Consider the following 22,114-nt stretch of genomic DNA (forward strand, 5'->3'; position numbering starts at 1 on the left):
TTAGCAATGATTTTTTTTTTTCATTATCATGTCAATTTCATTGTTTTGCTTACAACATTATATATTAAGTTTAATTTCAAAATGATATATTTCTTTTATCCTAGTGTTGAACAATTATCTTATTCTTTACGATTTGATGAACAAAGTTTTTTTTTTTAGCGTTTATATACATTTACTTGAGGCTTCTAAAATAAATCGATGGACATGTAGGAGGTAAGGATGTGATTGGGGCTATGGAGGTGGGGCGAAGGTGATTCATATCGTTGACTTTGTTTCTCCATGTTTAAATTTCTAAGAGCATCTTCAAAGTCCAAATGTTAATATTTGAAAAGTCAACTAACGAGCTTTGAACAATTGTGTGATAAAAAATTGTTGTCAAGATTTAAGGGTAAATTTTATAGAATAGTGATTAGATTAATATTATTGTATGAGATAAGATGTTGGTCAATTGAGAGTATTCGTGTCTAGAAGAAGAGTGTAAGGGAGATAAGGATGCTAAGATTAATGTGTAGACATACTAAGAGAAATATAATTAGAAACAAAGTTACAACAGATAAGATGAGAGTGATCTCAGTAGTAGACAAGATGAGGAAGATTGGATTAAAATGGTTCGGAATTTATGAACAAGAGGTGCAGGGATGCACTAGTAAAAAGGTATGGGTGGTTGTTGACTATAACAAGAGTTAGGAGAGGAGATAGATCGAAGAAGAACGGGAGAAAGATGATTAGATATGACATAGTTAACTCTAGCTTGCTCGACATGATCTTGAATATGAAAGAATGGAATGATTTTTTTTAGAGTAAATAGTTATAAGTAGCGAAGTGATGTCGCAGTACCGTATTTTGGTGTTGGATTTTTTTTATTTCAAAAACTTTTCTTTTAAGTCAAGAATGATAAAAACAATTTTGCTATGTCACATTGACTTTTCATTTTCATTAAGAAGTCTTCATGATTCTTCTATTTTATCTCTTCATAATTTTTGGTGATTTCTTCTATAAATAATTTTGTGTCATCCAAATTGTGAACAAGAGGATGCATTGATTATTGTTGCTCTAGATTACAATTAAAGAATCTTAAAATCAGGTCCCAATTCTATACATCAAATTTAACATATACATTCATGAAATAAGAGGAATAGTTAATCAATCATAAAGTTTATGAGATACATGATTTCTTCTCATTCTAATCATGGATTAGCATTTGTTTAAAGCTACCTAGGGGTTTTATGATAATTATCCAATGTTTATTACTAATAAATAGTACTAAAAGCAAAATTAAAATAATATACTTAATTATATTGGATTATCTATATTCTAATTGAATATTAGACCACTAAAGTTAATGGGAACGCGTCTACGTGGAAATTCTTTTTAATTTTGATGGCAGTGAAATTTGATTACTCTAAGTTATTGGGAGCGCATCCACTAAAGTCATCTAAAAATTTAGGTTATCGGAGAGCACACTTTTATTAACTAACGATATTCATGATCGGAATTTAGTTTCTTGCAAGAAGTATAACTATAGCTAATTTTTAGCGGGAACAAAAATTTAGCACTAAAAATTTGCGAAATTTCAAATCCCCTCTTCTTCTTTAACACGACTTCTTAGCTCAAATTTCCCCTTTTTCTTCTCTCCGATCCTCCACCGCAGTCCGCAAACCGCCGTCCCATCGCCCATCTCTGTCACCACCTTCATCAGACTGTCAATTCTCCAGAGAAATGGATGCATCCAAATCGATCTTCGTCTTGCAACCTTTGTGGTTACGATTCACCAATAAACTTCCTCAACATCTCTTCCGTCATTCAAACTCATCTCAAGCAGGTTTTGTTTACTCCTTTTAGAAATAAGTTCGTAATTTTCAAAAGTTTGTTACATGTAGGGTAAATTTGGCAGGATAGTATACGGTAGGAGTAAGTTTGGCCATATCAACGGAGAGTAAATGTAGACAATATTCGAAAGTAGCCCTATTTTTATTTGCTATATGGATCATTGTAAACTACTAATTGATCTATTGTTGTCTGCATGATCAATGCAATCAGTTTAGTTTGGTATAAATTTTTTGTTAGTACTTGATTGGCATTTGATGTAGTTATTGTTGGCATTCATATATGCTGTGTGATTTGCGCTTGCTTGAAGTTGGTTTCAGAAAATTAGTACTTATAATATGTTTGAGCGTTGCTTTGAGGGTTGATACTTGCTTGATTAAGATGGAAGTCTGTTGTTTATTGACTATTTGATAACTTTTCAAATATGATACTTCAAAATTGTTTCTGTGAGCTATGAGTATGTTTAAATTTTTAAAAGAATCATTCATTTTGGAAGACTACAGAAGTTCAATACACTAATCTCTTCAATTATTTGCAAATTCAGAAGTATGTTGGATGAAGAGGATCCTTATCCTGATCCTGATCCTGATCCTGATCCGGTAAGCATTCTGCGAACAATAGAAAATGAGCATGAGGACTTGACGGATGATAAAAAGAAGGAAATCAAGTTGATTAAGACAGAGCTATGGTTTCTGGGTAGATTTCTCCTCTTGAGTCATCGTGAGTGCAGTAGATCCCTTCAAATGCGGATTAGAAGTCTCCTGGTATTTGCAAAAGATCTGTATCGCTCTAAATTTGATGCTGATCCCTTTTACGTGCTAGGATCGATAGATCATTTCAAATACTTTATCCCAATAAATTATTGTGAATCAGAAGAAAGTCTAGTTCCTGTTACTACACCTCTGACCCACGTACAAATGCTGGCATACATAGACAATGTTGTACAGAGTTTCAAGGACCTGCTGATTGTTCGCCTTGTCGAGCTGCCTGATGTACAGTCTCAAGTGGAATCATTCGTAAAGGAGTTGAGAGCACTGAAGAAGTATATCTTCTTTCTGGGAGAAATATGCATTTCAACAGAACAAATTAACTGCTGGCAAACTTTCTGGCTTCATGTTAGATTTGTGACTACCCGTGCAGCAATTTTCTTATACTTGCCTTGTTACGACAGATTTTCTCATGTGCTGATGGAAAACTCGATGTGTAGCCAGATAGTCCGCAATGATGAGATCCTGAAATATATTTTAAAGTTATCATCATTCAGCAGCACTCATGTCAACTTGTACCTCAATAAAGCCGTGGATGAATTCATGGATTTTCTTCTGCATGTACACATGCAGTTAGGAGCGGATTCATGGACTACAGATCAAAAGTATACTTTTCCTGAACAGATCAACTGTTTGAGAGTTTTGCTCAAAGAGTTACCATTGATTAACGACATTCAGGATGAGATGAGGATCCATTTCTTCAAGAGACTAGTGACGCTGGTCATTCATGCTGGACTTACTGTCTACTCGTCGGGTAATTGGGACGAAAAATTGCTTCTTCTCTATGGCATGATCGAGTCAGTCAAAACAGAGATTTACCACAAGATCCGAGAGTGGGTAACATCTCATTTGCCTAAGAATGATAAATTGGGTTTCTCCAATTGCCTTCTTGCTAGCTTGAAAGAGTTCCTGTCTGGTCATTCTGCTTCACTTGCTTCTGTGAAGGATCAAGTCGAAGTAGTCCATGAGGAGCTTAACTTTTTCAAGCCTTTCATCATGAGTGTAGCAGAACAAGGCAATAACAAGCATCACGAACTCCAAAATCTTGTTGGAAGAGTCATTGATAAGGCTTATGAGGTCGAGTACATACTTGATTCTTTTGCAATTAGTGATGTACCTCTTACTTTTCTTAGGACGTGGCTCTTGGAAATCATAAGGGAGATTGAGCTCATTAAGACTGAGTTGACCAAACCCAAGGGTAAAAATATGACAAGTGCCTCCCAAGCTACCGACGGAGAACTGGTTGGTTTTACAGATGTCTGCAAAACTATAATAGATCAACTAGTTGGAGGATCACGAGAACTGGATGTTGTTTCCATTGTGGGTATGGCTGGATCAGGCAAAACAACCCTTGCTCGAAGTTTCATCAATGATGACACAATTGTTTCTCATTTTGATTTCTGTGCAGAGTGTCGTGTTTCACAAGAATACACACGTGAAGACTTGCTGTTTTCCATTTTGAGTTCTGCTAATTCTGGTCTCACTGATATTAGTAAAAGAGGTGCTGATATATTAGCTGATAGACTAAGAAAAACTCTATTGCCAAAGCGGTACCTCTTAATCATTGACGATGTGTGGGCAGTACAAGCATGGGACGATTTGAGATTATGCTTTCCTGATGCCAAAAAAGGTAGCAGAATAATTCTGACGACCAGACTTAAAGAAGTTGCTACGTATGCTAAATGTGTCACTGAACCCATACACTTGCGTAGTATGACAGATTCAGAAAGTTGGTTGTTATTACAAAAAAAGGTATTTGGGGAAGAAATGTGCCCCGAAGAGCTAAAAGAAGTTGGGCAAAACATTGCATTCAAGTGTAATGGGCTGCCACTTTCCATTGTTTTAGTGGCTGGTCTTCTCGCAAAGACTGACAAGACAGAAAGATGCTGGACGCGGATGGAATTAAGTTTTGGGGAAAGAGTGCAGGATGGCGCAAAGGATTTAGTAAAATTAAGTTATGAAGATTTACCTAACAAACTGAAATCATGCTTTTTATATTTCGGTGCATTTCTAGAGGACAGGGAAATTTTAGTGTCAAAATTAACAAGCTTATGGATTGCTGAGGCATTCATAAAAAACAATGAGGACAAGTGTTTGGAGGATACGGCAGAAGATTACTTGAAGGATCTTATCGGAAGAAACCTCATTATGGTAACTAAGAGGAGATCAACCGGGAAGATCAAAGCATTTCGTGTGCATGATCTAATGCTCGATTTCTGCAAGGAGAAAGCTAAGGAAGATAATTTCCTTTTGTGGCTGAAAAGGTATTACCTCTTTATATGTTTCTCTAAGTTTTGATTAATTTGGATTTTTTCTCTTATTCCTTATCCTACTTATATTCTTGATTCCAGGGATCATGATTCCAATCCTCCACGTTTTTATTCTGAAAGGCCTATGCACCGCCGTTTATCCTTCTGTTCTAATCGGGATGATCTTTCTGAGTGGAGGCCATCATGCTCACATGCTCGTTCTATCTTATTCAGGGAGCTTAGTGATAATACATGTTCATCAATGAGACATGCTTCTTTCATCTTTGGCAACTTCAAATTTCTCAGGGTGTTAGACTTAGAGGTCGTTGTTGTAGATTCTTTTCCCACTGAACTTAATCAGCTAAGGTACCTTGCTGTTCAAACTACTAAGAGTTCTATTCCATCATCGATAGAAAATCTTTGGAATCTTCAAACGTTGATAGTCAAAAGAAATGGAGGACAAGTATGGTTGCCAGATACTTTTTGGAAGCTGAGTAAGTTGAGATATGTTAGCATTAGTGATGGCGCTTTGTTTGCTTCGCGTGATGCACAGGAATCCTGTGATGGAAATAAATTTAAGCTGGACAATTTGAAAACGTTTTCCTCAATATATGTCTCCAGGGTGAACAATATGGAAAGGATGTTAAGAAGAACACCCAATCTTCGGAAGTTAAGATGTGTATTTGCTGATTTAGGGCGTTGGGGAAAGAATGAAAATCGGTTTCCTGTATTAGACTCATTATCTCAACTTGAAACGCTAAAATTGGTCTTCGTTGGTATCTCGGAGGTAGGTCCTTCAAGATTAAACTTTCCAGAGAATCTCAAGAAACTGACATTATGCAAATTTCCTTTGCCACCTGAGGAAATTTCAACTATTGCCAAACTTGTCAACCTTGAGGTTCTTAAACTGCGACAAGTTGCCTTTGAAATGGGTGAATGGGAAGTGAGAGATCAGGAGTTTTCTCAGCTCAAACTCTTGGAACTAGAAAATCTCAAACTCTCAAAATGGGAAGTGTCTGAGAATGCCTTCGATCACCTTGAGAAATTGGTTTTGCATGGATGTTTTCATCTCGAAGCTATCCCTGATAGTTTTCAGGACCTAAATTGTTTGCGATACATTGAGGTAAAATCATGCAGTGAAGATGTTGCCGACTCAGCTGGGATTATCAAAGAAACAAGAGAGGATAACGGCCAAAAATGTGACGTTAAAATCTTTTCTTAGCACTGAAAGATCAAGGCTGCAACCTTTAGTTCATTTCCAATCTGATTGCAGGTACAATCTTAAGCAAGTACTGATGGTATTTTATCACTCATTTATGTTCCCTTGAATATATTTTCTTGTTGACATGCTCATACATATTCTGTTTAAAACTGTGTTGTACTTTTTTTGTTATTGCAGCTATTGTTTGTTGTTGCTGGTTAATGGTAGAGGTAAGGTTTGTCGTACATTCTACCCTCTCCAAACCTCACTTGTGGAATTATATCGGGTTTGTTGTTTGTTTGTTGCTGGTTGTAGCACAGAGCTGTTCCATGTTATTTGGTTACTTGTTGCACCTAGTAGTCGTCTGAACTTTTCTGAATAAGTTATTATGACTATTTCCTTTTTATGTCTATGGATTGGTATATGGATTTTGTTAGTTGTGTTTTTATAAATGATATAATACGTAAACGTGCCTTTTAACTTGGTTTCAGCCGACATTTATATTGTTCAATTTTGAGTGTCCACTAGTAGATACTTAAATTTAAACAAAGTTGAAGAAGACACACACGTCCAGCATGTCATGATACACGCATGATGTAAGACGCGTGTGTTTACTTGTTTAATTGTATATAAGGTTAAGTGTCTACTTCTGCATATTCTGCTCTGCCCCGCGCCATTTACACCCGTTTAATGAAGTTGGTTTGCATCATCCAACTATTCTAGCACTAAATCTTGGTCCTTTATCGTACATGCTATCATACATAATTGCAGATAGGTACTATAAGATATTATATCAAGAAATTATGGGATTATTATTAAGCAATAATATTTTTGAAACACAAAATTTAATAAGTTTAAATTCTTGAGAGAATGTTGGTAATCAAATCCAAGAGCTGCTTAATTATGTCTCAGATTTGGGGACACATTAACACCGAAAAATAATAATTCACTTCTTTGATTTAACCAAGATTTGTTACTTGGAAATTTGTGATGTGACAAAAATTAGGTAAATATTTATCGGTATTTATGTCAATTCAATAAATATGAAAAAAGGGAGAGCGAAATTTTTTACTTAGCTATAGTTAATTAGCAATTCATCTGTCATTTTTACTTGATCAATATTACTTTGACACATTTTTTATGAAGAAATAAATAAGATAAGTATTTTACTCTTCAATATAATATATTTAATGCTTTTGAATGTATTGAAAAATAATTACAGTTAATAGTAATAGAGGCAAATTAGAATTAAGTAATAAATTATCTCTTGATTTTATAAATTATCGTCAATCAACTACGAATACCTTGGTTACAATCCAAGTTTCTATACACACCTAAGTAATGACTCTCGAATGTTCAAACAAATCTTTTTTTTTTTTTTACTTGTGTTGATTAGTTCAATAGTTGACTATAATCTTTTTCTATATTTATCACATATTCAATTAAATAATCTTCACTTTTGACATATTTTTATCAATACAATTCTTTTATCTCTTTTTACATGACACATTTTTCTTTTCAATTTCTAAGTTTAAACATAAGTCACTCTAACAAAACTATAGTGTAGTACTTAACCAGCTGTAAATAAACATAATTGTCTGTATTTGTGGGAAAAAGGCTATATATACTCAACTCTATGATGGTGCAAGTTGCCTTTTTGGCTGCTCTATCAGAATTTATTGTCCATCGTCGTTAATGGATGTAGTGCACTGAATGAGTTATCCTTCCTTTAATTATATATCTCGAATTTAAATTTTAAATATGAAAATATATTTGATAGATAGTATTCTTCTTTGAATAGAATAACGTGAATACTAAATAATCAAACTCTAATGCCGCTATCAAAATTATTGTCCATCACTTGACTACTTCAAGTAAGTACTGCTGCACTTCTACCCAAAACATACGAGAGTTTACAGCAATGTCCCGTTATTACACCCTTGGAGCCGCAACATTTAATGATTGTCATAATAACTAATCGACTCCGTTTATTTTTATTTATTTATATTTGACTTGGTATATTAATTAATAATATAAGGTATAAAAATCTCATTTATTTGAGTGTTAATTACATTATATTTTGAAAAAAAATTCAATTATAAAACTTTTAAATTTTTCATTGCTTTCGGATATATTCCTTAAATGTCCAATACATGGCAAAATGCAGATAATAAATTACTTAATAGGAGGGATGTATTCGAAAGGGAATAGGAATGTATCCGAGAGGAAATTTTGTAATTCTTTTAAATAGTAAGAAGTTTTAGAAATTATGATATTTTAAATTATATATTTATGTAATTTTTCCTAATTAAGAAGCAATAAATAAAAGAGTAAAATGCATCGAGGAAATGACTATTATAATTTAATAAGAGTAAATTATGACCTAAGTGACTTGATTTTTTAAACTGGAATAATAAAATAAGCATTTATTTATATGAAAATCGTTTTCATCCCCCCCAAACATTACCTTTAAAATCAAACTCCCCTCTCAACTTTATACAATAATCTAATTCCCTCCATTATCCTTAATTAAATCCTTAAAATGCCTATTACCCTTCCATTGTCTAACTTTTTTTTTCTTTTACTTTTTTAAAAGTTATGATATTTTTGTTTTAAACCTTATTTTATTTACACTTAATACATGTTTTAATTTTAATCATTCAAATTTCAGTCATTAAATATATTTATTTTTAAATATGAATGTCATTTATATAGATGTTATCATTTAAGTTTTTTTTTTTAAATATTACAATCACTAAATATATTTCATTAAATTTTAATAATTAAAATATATAACAAAGTTTTAAATTATTAAAATATATATAAATAAATCTATATCTAAATTAGGCCGAATTAAATTATGATCGCTAAATATACCTTTTTATTTTTCAGATCCTTTTTCATTAGTTGCAAATTGATAGCCCAACATTGATTTTTAAGTTATTTTGACATGACCAAAAACAATCAATTACGTAGTAAAGTTATTGTGAAAATTACTTTTGTCTCCACTTTTAATTCTAAACAAATATCCACACTTTTGCCATTCTAAATTAAGATAAAGTGATCCTTATATTAAAAATAAATGTTTTTACTTGTTATTTTAACAATTAAAGATATTTAGTATTATTTTTCTGATATTACATTTATTATAAGTAATTATATATAATAATAATAATAGACAAGCTTAATTTTTGAAAATATAATCAATAAGGATAATTTCATAAAACAAACTCCTAATTTCTTGCGAGTTGTTTGGCGTGAGGTATAAGATATAATAATCTCAAAAATAAAATAGAGTAGTATTTTATCCTGATTTTGGTTGGAGATATTTTGAGTTGTCCCATATAAATGATGAAATCACTTATCCCAAAATAACTTATATTAGAATAATTGATCCCTAGGTAATAGTATTTGTCAACAAGTGCCAACAAGAGTACATTTTTTTCATGATAAACATTTAATTATTACCTTCGATTAAATTTTATAATTGACCATCAAAAAAGTAATTTGATGCATACAATATTCATGTGTATATAGAGTTCAGAAAAAATCACCCCACTAATAAATTATCTATCTCGATATAAATATAAAAAATTATTTTCACGATTCAAATTTGTAACATTGTACATCACACGATAAACTTACACTATTGAAAAGTACAGAACAAATAAAATAATTGATAGCTAAAACTGCTATCACTGGTTTCCCATTATATAAGGAAAAAAGTGAAACAGGAAATAGTAACATATCCAATCGTCTTAACTTTTCTGCAAAAAGCAAATCAATCATTCAACCAAAAATAATAAAGTCGTACTCAACTCAAATTAGTCGAATTATAATATAGATATAAATAAAGTCCTACAAGATACAAATCTAAATTAATCAAATTATAATATAGATATCGAACACCAGATGAAAATTATAAAAACTCATTCAAACAATAGATAGGAAATTAAAACATTTTTTTATTATTATCTTTAACACATGAAAATTGAAAAGTGTAAGTGATGCATGCCTGGCAGCATTTAATAAACCTTACAAATTAATATAAGATTAATTAGCAAAAAACTAAGATTAATTCCCTAATTTCTAGCTAGCTGCCTCGTATGCATCTCTTACATCTTCTCATGTTACATTATACTATATAATATAAGATTAATTAGCAAAAAAAAAACAAAACATAACAATACAACGAAATCGAACAATTTGTTACAACATGTTATATGGTCTCAACGTCCTTACAAGACAATAATAGTAGATGGAGAGTCAAAAGAAAAATAAAGACCTAAAATTAGGTTAAATTAAATAAAATTTAGGTAAACTCGGACCGTTACCCTCAATTCCCCACAATGCATAGTGTCGATCTCTCAATTCTACTAAAAAAAATATTTAGCTAGAAACTTAAGAGATCGAAATTGCATTGTTTTGTTCTTTTTGTTTCGTTAACATTCTTCGAGTTATTTACATAACATTTTCCTCCTCCTCCTCCGTCTCCGCGTATATAACCAACTTATTCCTCCATAGGCACCAAAAATCCATAAGCATTCATCAAGAAGTAACTCCATAAAAGGGTGAAAAAATGAACAAAGAAAAGAAAAAATATGTGGACAATATTATTTAAGCTAAGGTAGGAAGAAAGTGAGAGTAATGAGAATGTCTTTGTTATATGTCATGTGATGTGATGCCCCAGAGTCTATGATCCAAGAACCAACAGTTAATCTAGCACATCTACACGAAAGGTCACCTATCTCAGTAATGGAAGAATAGCAAGCAAGTATACCTGCCAGGGTCACCGCTCCACTTAGCATATTGTCTGAGTTGGAAGCTTCATGTCCCGCTTGTAGAGATCCCAAGAGGTTCAATAGCTGTTCATACTGGTCTTTGGACAGGATCAATGTCATTTGCTTCCTCAACTCCGGATCTTCCTTACAGTGGTTTCCATCAATCTCATTACTGCACATATTTGCCATTGCAGAACTGGAACTTTTGCCTTTAGAGAATTTGGAGTTGAGTGGGATACCCATGAAGCTTGTAACATTTTTCCTTGGCGTGGCCTAATCTCCTGCAGAAATCACAAAAAAAAAGTAGACCTGCTGGTACTAGAATTCCCTCTAAACATGTTGGTGTTATTTAGGTTTCCAGAGTTGCCTGTATGTCCCTTAGAAGAACTATAGTTGGTTCTGAGACCTTTTACTCCTGCATTGTTGTGAGTTGAAGCAAAAACATTTAGGGAAGTAGAATCCAAAGCAGTGTGGTTGTGAGGCTTCACTTCTCTCTGCTTTTCTTCTTGGGACAATATGACAAAAGCTTGAGCCATGCTAGATAAAGTATTCATCATGAGAATGTTACCTCTGATGGCAGTATACATCTCATTTAGCCTCATTAGGAAGTGTATGAGTCTTCTATCCTGCTCAGCCTTGATCAATTTGAATTTACCCCCACAAGTGCACACACAGTTGCACTGAGAACTCATATCAACTGTGCTCATTTCTTCCCAGAGCTTTTTCATTTTCGTGTAATACCCAGTGACATCCAAAGTGCCTTGAACAATATCATTGATTTCTTTCTGAAGCTGATACAACTTACAACCATTGGTCTTATCTTTCCTTCAATTGAGCCCATAATTCATGTGCATTGTTAACATACTGTAGACTATCTCTTAGATCAGGTGACAAGGAATTCAGAATCCAAGAGGTTACTATGTCATCACATCTCTCCCACTGTTCGAAATTAGGATTATCTAGATTGGGCCTTACTACTTTTCCATTGATAAAACCTGTTTTACTCTTAACAGATAAAGCTCTAAGAACAGCTCTCCTCCACGATCTATAACCAGTGTCGTCGAAAACTCCAGGCAATAAAGATGAACCTGCATTCTCGGAAGGATGCAGATAGAAGGGACTGTCAAAATCCATCCTAGCAGTGGATGTAGAATCAGTTGAAATTGGATCAACTTGATTGTCAACCATGGTGAAATCAGATCGCAATGGGATTCAAAAACAGATATAAGGAACATATACAATTTGAGTAACAACAAAAAAACTCAAAATTGAGAACCAAAAAAAAACTTCGAAAACAAAATCGAGAACAAGAAAAGGAGCTCAAGGTTCAAAATATGAACTCGACATCAATATTCATAGTGCAACCTCTTCAAAAGAGAAAATAAAACTCACAGATGTGGAGCAGGATCTATGTCCAATGATCTGATACCATGATAAAATCAGGTCAGCTTGTTACTGATCAATCAAGCTCCTCCATTGATGGAGCTTGAACTTAGAAGAGAGAAGGAGAGAGGAAAATTAACTAGAAGAGTTGCATGAAAATTATATTTCATTGAATGTGTAAAAACTGAAACTGAACACTATAATTGATTATTATACACACACTTTAAACTAGTAACTATCTAACAAACTTTCTAACTCTGACTATCTGTGTTAACTAAAATGTGATATAAATAATTTATATCTCAACGGATTTTTTTTTTAATCTCTATTTTAATTTATTTGACTTATTTTATTTTTTTAAAAAAATTATCCACCCCCCCCCCCCCCCCCCCCCCCCCAAATTTACATAGACTTAATTTTTACATTCTATAATACGTATCTAAGATCACAAGATATAATTTTAATATATTTTACATATTTTTAATTTAAAATTACTTTCTTAAATTAGTGCCAAAAATTTTATATGGAAGTCGTTGGATCTAGCTGCTTATATACTCCTAATTAAATAAAAAAGGACTTGTGAATATATATAATTAAAAAAAAAAAGACTCAGAAATGAATTAAAAAAGGACACGTGTAATGATATGATTTTTTAATTTTTTTTTTACTAAAAATAATGAATGATTGCCATAAATTAATGTGCCTAGATCTGCGAGAAATACTTTCTTCAATCTTTCAATATTTTCATTTCACCAAATAAGCGTTGAAGCTAAGCTAGTTATGGCAATGGTCATATCCAGGTGAGAATTATTTTAGCAATGATTTTTTTTTTTTCATTATCATGTCAATTTCATTGTTTTGCTTACTCATTATATATTAAGTTTAGTTTCAAAATGATATATTTCTTTTATCTTAGTGTTGAACAATTATCTTATTCTTTACGATTTGATGAACAAAAAAGTGTTTTTAGCGTTTATATACATTTACTTGAGGCTTCTAAAATAAATCGATGGATGTATAGGAGGTAAGGATGTGATTGGGGCTACGGAGGTGGGGCGAAGATGATTCATGTCATTGACTTTGTTTCTCCATGTTTAAATTTTTAAGAGCATCTTCAAAGTCCAAATGTTAATATTTGAAAAGTCAACTAATGAGCTTTGAACAATTGTGTGATAAAAATTTGTTGTCAAGATTTAAGGGTAAATTTTATAGAATAGTGATTAGATTGATATTATTGTATGAGATAAGATGTTGGTCAATTGAGAGTATTCGTGTCTAGAAGAAGAGTGTAAGGGAGATAAGGATGCTAAGATTAATGTGTAGACATACTAAGAGAAATATAATTAGAAACAAAGTTACAACAGATAAGATGAGAGTGATCTCAGTAGTAGACAAGATGAGGAAGATTGGATTAAAATGGTTTGGAATTTATGAACAAGAGGTGCAGGGATGCACTAGTAAAAAGGTATGGGTGGTTGTTGACTATAACAAGAGTTAGGAGAGGAGATAGATCGAAGAAGAACGGGAGAAAGATGATTAGATATGACATAGTTAACTCTAGCTTGCTCAACATGATCTTGAATATGAAAGAATGGAATGATTTTTTTTAGAGTAAATAGTTATAAGTAGCGAAGTGATGTCGCAGTACCGTATTTTGGTGTTGGATTTTTTTTATTTCAAAAACTTTTCTTTTAAGTCAAGAATGATAAAAACAATTTTGCTATGTCACATTGACTTTTCATTTTCATTAAGAAGTCTTCATGATTCTTCTATTTTATCTCTTCATAATTTTTGGTGATTTCTTCTATAAATAATTTTGTGTCATCCAAATTGTGAACAAGAAGATGCATTGATTATTGTTGCTCTAGATTACAATTAAAGAATCTTAAAATCAGGTATCAATTCTATACATCAAGTTTAACATATACATTCATGAAATAAGAGGAATAGTTAATCAATCATAAAGTTTATGAGATACATGATTTCTTCTCATTCTAATCATGGATTAGCATATGTTTAAAGCTACCTAGGGGTTTTATGATAATTAGTCAATGTTTATTACTAATAATTAGTACTAAAAAGAAAAATTAAAATAATATACTTAATTATATTGGATTATCTATATTCTAATTGAATATTAGACCACTAAAGTTATTGGGAACGCGTCTACGTGGAACTTCTTTTTAATTTGGATGACAGTGAGATTTGATTACTCTAAGTTATTGGAAGCGCATCCACTAAAGTCATCTAAAAACTTAGGTTATCGGAGAGCACACTTTTATTAACTAACGATATTCATGATCGAAATTTAGTTTCTTGCAAGAAGTATAACTATAGCTAATTTTTAGCGGGAACACAAATTTAGCACTAAAAATTTGCGAAATTTCAAATCCCCTCTTCTTCTTTAACACGATTTCTTAGCTCAAATTTCCCCTTTTTCTTCTCCCAGATCCTCCACCGCAGTCCGCAAACCGCCGTCCCACCGCCCATCTCTGTCACCACCTTCATCAGACTGTCAATTCTCCAGAGAAATGGATGCATCCAAATCGATCTTCGTCTTGCAACCTTTGTGGTAACGATTCACCGATAAACTTCCTCAACATCTCTTCCGTCATTCAAACTCATCTCAAGCAGGTTTTGTTTACTCCTTTTAGAAATAAGTTCGTAATTTTCAAAAGTTTGTTACATGTAGGGTAAATTTGGCACGATAGTATACGGTAGGAGTAAGTTTGGCCATATCAACGGAGGGTAAATGTAGACAATATTCGAAAGTAGCCCTATTTTTATTTGCTATATGGATCATTGTAAACTACTAATTGATCTATTGTTGTCTGCATGATCAATGCAATCAGTTTAGTTTGGTATAAAAATTTTTGTTAGTACTTGATTGGCATTTGATGTAGTTATTGTTGGCATTCAAATATGCTGTGTGATTTGCGCTTGCTTGAAGTTGGTTTCAGAAAATTAGTACTGATAATATGTTTGAGCGTTGCTTTGAGGGTTGATACTTGCTTGATTAAGATGGAAGTCTGTTGTTTATTGACTATTTGATAACTTTTCAAACATGATACTTCAAAATTGTTTCTGTGAGCTATGAGTATGTTTAAATTTTTAAAAGAATCATTCATTTTGGAAGACTACAGAAGTTCAATACACTAATCTCTTCAATTATTTGCAAATTCAGAAGTATGTTGGATGAAAAGGATCCTTATCCTGATCCTGATCCGGTAAGCATTCTGGAAACGATAGAAAATGAGCGCGAGGACTTGACGGATGACAAAAAGAAGGAAATCAAGTTGATTAAGACAGAGCTATGGTTTCTGGGTAGATTTCTCCTCTTGAGTCATTGTAGATCCCTTCAAATTCGGATTAGAAGTCTCCTGGCATTTGCAGAAGATCTGTATCGCTCTAACTTTGATGCTGATCCCTGTTACGTGCTAGGATCGATAGATCATTTCCAATACAATATCCCAAAATATTATTGGAAATCAGAAGAAAGTCTAGTTCCTGTTACTACGCCTCTGACCCACGTACATATGCTGGCATACATAGACAATGTTGTACAGCGTTTCAAGGACCTGCTGATTGTTCGCCTTGTCGAGTTGCCTGATGTACAGTCTCAAGTGGAATTGTTCGTAAAGGAGTTGAGAGCACTGAAGAAGTTTATCTTCTTTCTGGGAGAAATATGCATTTCAACAGAACAAATTAACTGCTGGCAAACTTTCTGGCTTCATGTTAGATCTGTGACTACCCGTGCAGCAATTTTCTTATACTTGCCTTGTTACGACAGATTTTCTCATGTGATGAAGGAAAACTCGATGTGTAGCCAGATAGTCCGCGATGACGAGATCCTGAAATATACTTTAAAGTTATCGTCATTCAGTAGCACTCATGTCAACTTGTACCTCAATAAAGCCGCGGATGAATTCATGGATTTTCTTCTGCACGTACACATGCAGTTAGGAGCGGATTCATGGACTACAGATCAAAAGTATACTTTTCCTGAACAGATCAACTGTTTGAGAGTTTTGCTCAAAGAGTTACCATTGATTAACGACATTCAGGATGAGATGAGGATCCATTTCTTCAAGAGACTAGTGACGCTGGTCATTCATGCTGGACTTACTGTCTACTCGTGGGGTAATTGGAATGAAAAATTGCTTCTTCTCTGTGGCATGATTGAGTCAGTCAAAACAGAGGTTAACCACAAGATCCGAGAGTGGGTAACGTCTCATTTGCCTAAGAATGATAAGTTGGGCTTCTCCAATTGCCTTCTTGCTAGCTTGAATGAGTTCCTGTCTGGTCATTCTGCTTCACTTGCTTCTGTGAAGGATCAAATCGAAGTAGTCCATGAGGAGCTTAACTTTTTCAAGCCTTTCATCATGCGTGTAGCTGAACAAGGCAATAACAAGCATCACGAACTCCAAAATCTTGTTGGAAGAGTCATTGATAAGGCTTATGAGGTCGAGTACATACTTGATTCTTTTGCAATTAGTGATGTACCTCTTACTTTTCTTAGGACGTGGCTCTTGGAAATCATAAGGGAGATTGAGCTCATTAAGACTGAGTTGACCAAACCCCAGGAAAAAAATATGACAAGTGCCTCCCAAGCTACCGACGGAGAACTGGTTGGTTTTACAGATGTCTGTAAAACTATAAGATATCAACTAGTTGGAGGATCACGAGAACTGGATGTTGTTTCCATTGTGGGTATGGCTGGATCAGGCAAAACAACCCTTGCTCGAAGTTTCATCAATGATGACATAATTGTTTCTCATTTTGATTTCTGTGCAGAGTGTCGTGTTTCACAAGAATACACACGTGAAGACTTGCTGTTTTCCATTTTGAGTTCTGCTAATTCTGGTCTCACTGATATTAGTAAAAGAGGTGCTGATATATTAGCTGATAGACTAAGAAAAACTCTATTGCCAAAGCGGTACCTCTTAATCATTGATGATGTGTGGGCAGTACAAGCATGGGACGATTTGAGATTATGCTTTCCTGATGCCAAAAAAGGTAGCAGAATAATTCTGACGACCAGACTTAAAGAAGTTGCTACGTATGCTAAATGTGTCACTGAACCCATACACTTGCGTAGTATGAAAGATTCAGAAAGTTGGTTGTTATTACAAAAAAAGGTATTTGGGGAAGAAATGTGCCCCGAAGAGCTAAACCACGTTGGGCAAAACATTGCATTCAAGTGTAATGGGCTGCCACTTTCCATTGTTTTAGTGGCTGGTCTTCTCGCAAAGATTGACAAGACAGAAAGATGCTGGACGCAGATGAAATTAAGTTTTGGGGAAAGAGTGCAGGATGGCGCAAAGGATTTAGTAAAATTAAGTTATGAAGATTTACCTAACAAACTGAAATCATGCTTTTTATATTTCGGTACATTTCTAGAGGACAGGGAAATTTTAGTGTCAAAATTAACAAGCTTATGGATTGCTGAGGCATTCATAAAAAACAATGAGGACAAGTGTTTGGAGGATACGGCAGAAGATTACTTGAAGGATCTTATCGGAAGAAACCTCATTATGGTAACTAAGAGGAGATCAACCGGGAAGATCAAAGCACTTCGTGTGCATGATCTAATGCTCGATTTCTGCAAGGAGAAAGCTAAGGAAGATAATTTCCTTTTGTGGCTGAAAAGGTATTACCTCTTTATATGTTTCTATAAGTTTTGATTAATTTGGATCTTTTCTCTTATTCCTTATCCTACTTATATTCTTGATTCCAGGGATTGTGATTCCCATCCTCTGCGTTTTTATTCTGAAAGGCCTATGCACCGCCGTTTATCCTTCTGTTCTAATCGGGATGATCTTTCTGAGTGGAGGCCATCATGCTCACATGCTCGTTCTATCTTATTCAGGGAGCTTAGTGATAATACATGTTCATCAATGAGACATGCTTCTTCCATCTTTGGCAACTTCAAATTTCTCAGGGTGTTAGACTTAGAGGTCGTTGTTGTAGATTCTTTTCCCACTGAACTTAATCAGCTAAGGTACCTTGCTGTTCAAACTACTAAGAGTTCTATTCCATCATCGATAGAAAATCTTTGGAATCTTCAAACGTTGATAGTCAAAAGAAATGGAGGACAAGTATGGTTGCCAGATACTTTTTGGAAGCTGAGTAAGTTGAGATATGTTAGCATTAGTGATGGCGCTTTGATTGCTTCGCGTGATGCACAGGAATCCTGTGATGGAAATTCCTTAAAGCTGGACAATTTGAAAACGTTTTCCTCAATATATGTCTCCAGGGTGAACAATACGGACAGGATGTTAAGAAGAACACCCAATCTTCGGAAGTTAAGATGTGTATTTGCTGATTTAGGGCGTTGGGGAAAGAATGAAAATCGGTTTCCTGTATTAGACTCATTATCTCAACTTGAAACGCTAAAAGTGGTCTTTGTTGGTATCTCGGAGGTAGGTCCTTCAAGATTAAACTTTCCAGAGAATCTCAAGAAACTGACATTATGCAAATTTCCTTTGCTACCTGAGGAAATTTCAACCATTGCCAAACTTGTCAACCTTGAGGTACTTAAACTGCGACAAGTTGCCTTTGAAATGGGTGAATGGGAAGTGAGAGATCAGGAGTTTTCTCAGCTCAAACTCTTGGAACTAGAAAATCTCAAACTCTCAAAATGGGAAGTGTCTGAGAATGCCTTCGATCGCCTTGAGAAATTGGTTTTGCATGGATGTTTACATCTCGAAGTTATCCCTGATAGTTTTCAGGACCTAAATTGTTTGCGATACATTGAGGTAAAATCATGCAGTGAAGATGTTGCTGACTCAGCTAGGATTATCAAAGAAACAAGAGAGGATAACGGCCAAAAATGTGACGTTAAAATCTTTTCTTAGCACTGAAAGATTAAGGCTGCAACCTTTAGTTCATTTCCAATCTGATTGCAGGTACAATCTTAAGCAAGTACTGATGGTGTTTTATCACTCATTTATGTTCCCTTGAATATATTTTCTTGTTGACATGCTCATACATATTCTGTTTAAAACTGTGTTGTACTTTTTTTGTTATTGCAGCTATTGTTTGTTGTTGCTGGTTAACGGTAGAGGTAAGGTTTGTCGTACATTCTACCCTCTCCAAACCTCACTTGTGGGATTATATCGGGTTTGTTGTTTGTTTGTTGCTGGTTGTAGCAGAGAGCTGTTTCATGTTATTTGGTTACTTGTTGCACCTAGTAGTCTTATGAACTTTTCTGAATAAGTTATTATGACTATTTCCTTTTTATGTCTATGGATTGGTATATGGATTTTGTTAGTTGAGTTTTTATAAATGATATAATACGTAAATGTTCCTTTTAACTTGGTTTCAGCCGACATCTATATTCTTCAATTTTGAGTGTGCACAAGTAGATATTCAAATTTAAACAAAGTTGAACAAGAAGATACACACGTCCAACATGTCATGATACACGCATGATGTAAGACGCGTGTGTCTACTTGTTTAATTGTATATAAGGTTAAGTATCTATTTCTGCATATCCTGCTTTGCCCCGCGCCATTTACACCTGTTTAATGAAGTTGGTTTGCATCATCCAACTATTCTAGCACTAAATCTTGGTCCTTTATCGTACATGCTATCATACATAATTGCAGATAGGTACTATAAGATATTATATCAAGAAATTATGGGATTATTATTAAGCAATTAATATTTTGAAACACAAAATCTAATAAGTTTAAATTCTTGAGAGAATGTTGGTAATCAAGTCCAAGAGCTGCTTAATTATGTCTCAGATTTGGGGACACATTAACACCAATTTTGCCGACAGATCACATACAATTACTGAAAAATAATAATTCACTTCTTTGATTTAACCAAGATTTGTTACTTGGAAATTTGTGTTGTGACAAAAATTAGGTAAATATTTATCGGTATTTATGTCAATTCAATAAATATGAAAAAAGCGAGAGCAATATTTTTACTTAACTATAGTTAATTAGTAATTCATCTGTTCATTTTTACTTGATCAATATTACTTTGACACACTTTTTATGAAGAAATAAATAAAATAAGTATTTTACTCTTCAATATAATATATTTAATGCTTTTGAAATGAATTGAAAAATAACTACAGTTAATAGTAATAGAGGCAAACTAGAATTAAGTAATAAATTATCTCTTGATTTTATAAATTATCGTCAACCAACTACGATTACCTTGGTTACAATCCAAGTTTCTATACGCACCTAAGTAATGATTCTCGAATGTTCAAACAAATCTTTTTTTCCTTTTTACTGGTGTTGATTAGTTCAATAGTTGATTATGATCTTTTTCTATATTTATCACATATTCAATTAAATAATCTTCACTTTTGACATATTTTTATCAATACAATTTTTTTATTTCTGTTTACGTGACACATTTTTCTTTTCAATTTCTAAGTTTAAACATAAGTCACTCTAAGTCTCTAACAAAACTATAGTGTAGTACTTAACCAGCTGTAAATAAACATAATTGTCTGTATTTGTGGGAAAAAGGCTATATATACTCAACTCTATGATGGTGCAAGTTGCCTTATTGGCTGCTCTATCAAAATTTATTGTCCATCGTCGTTAATGGACGTAGTGCACTGGATGAGCTGTTCTTCCTTTAATTATATATCTCGAATCTAAACTTTAAGTATGAAAATATATTTGATAGGTAGCATTTTTCTTTGAATAGAATAACGTGAATCCTAAATAATCAAACTTTAATGCAATTACCAAAATTACTGTCCATCACTGGACTACTTCAAGTAAGTACTGCTGCACCTCTACCCAAAACATACGAGAATTTACAGCAATGTCCCGTCATTACACCTTGGAGCCGCAACATTTAATAGTTGTCATTATAACTAATCGACTCCGTTTATTTTTACTTATTTATATTTAACTTGGTATATTAATTAATAGTATAAGATATAAAAATCTCATATAATTGAGTGTTAATTACATTATATTTTGAAAAAAAATTCAATTATAAAATTTTAAATTTTTCATTGCTTTCGGATATATTCCTTGAATATCCAATACATGGTAAAATGCAAACAATACATTACTTAATAGGAGGGATGTATTCGAGAGGGAATAGGAATGTATCCGAGAGGAAATTTTGTAATTCTTTTAAATAGTAAGAAATTATGATATTTTAAATTATATATTTATGTAATTTTTCCTAATTAAAAAGCAATAAATAAAAGAGTAAAATGCATCGAGGAAATGACTATTATAATTTAATAAGAGTAAATTATGACCTAAGTGACTTGATTTTTTAAACTGGACTAATAAAAGTGAACATTTATTTATATGACGGTGAAAATCGTTTTCATCCCCCCAAACATTACTTTTAAAATCAAACTCCCCTATCAACTTTATACAATAATTAAATTCCCTCCATTATCCTTAATTAAATCCTTAAAATGCCTATTACCCTTCCATTGTCTAACTTTTTCTTCTTCTTTTTTTAACTTTTTTAAAAGTCATGATATTTTTGTTTTAAACCTTATTTTATTTACACTTAATACATGTCTTAATTTTAATCATTCAAATTTCAATCATTAAATACATTTATTTTTAAATATGAATGTCATTTATACAGATGTTATCATTAAAGTGTTTTTTTAAAAAAAATATTACAATCACTTATTATATTTCATTAAATTTTAATAATTAAAATATATAACAAAGTTTTAAATTATTAAAATATATATAAATAAATCTATAGCTAAATTAGGCCGAATTAAATTATGATCGCTAAATATACCTTTTTATTTTTCAGATCCTTTTTCATTAGTTGCAAATTGATAGCCCAACATTGATTTTTAAGTTACTTTGACATGACCAAAAACAATCAATTACGTAGTAAAGTTATTGTGAAAATTACTTTTGTCTCCACTTTTAATTCTAAACA

General features: G+C 33.0%; 2 protein-coding genes across 2 annotated transcripts; both read left to right on the forward strand.

Annotated features, from left to right (window-relative positions):
* The first annotated feature begins 2,375 nt into the window (after window positions 1-2,375).
* LOC125813423 (putative late blight resistance protein homolog R1A-3) lies at window positions 2,376-6,160 on the forward strand. Its single transcript, XM_049492928.1, has 2 exons — window positions 2,376-4,858; window positions 4,946-6,160. The coding sequence occupies exons 1-2, from the start codon at window positions 2,376-2,378 to the stop codon at window positions 6,063-6,065; spliced, it is 3,603 nt and encodes a 1,200-aa protein (XP_049348885.1). The 3' UTR covers window positions 6,066-6,160.
* Window positions 6,161-15,396: 9,236 nt separating this feature from the next.
* On the forward strand, window positions 15,397-19,219 carry LOC125813424 (putative late blight resistance protein homolog R1A-3). Its single transcript, XM_049492929.1, has 2 exons — window positions 15,397-17,858; window positions 17,946-19,219. The coding sequence occupies exons 1-2, from the start codon at window positions 15,397-15,399 to the stop codon at window positions 19,063-19,065; spliced, it is 3,582 nt and encodes a 1,193-aa protein (XP_049348886.1). The 3' UTR covers window positions 19,066-19,219.
* Window positions 19,220-22,114: the final 2,895 nt, after the last annotated feature.

Source organism: Solanum verrucosum, unplaced genomic scaffold, assembly GCF_900185275.1.
Source record: "Solanum verrucosum unplaced genomic scaffold, falcon-dt-bn FXZP01000203.1, whole genome shotgun sequence".
Lineage (NCBI taxonomy): Eukaryota > Viridiplantae > Streptophyta > Magnoliopsida > Solanales > Solanaceae > Solanum > Solanum verrucosum.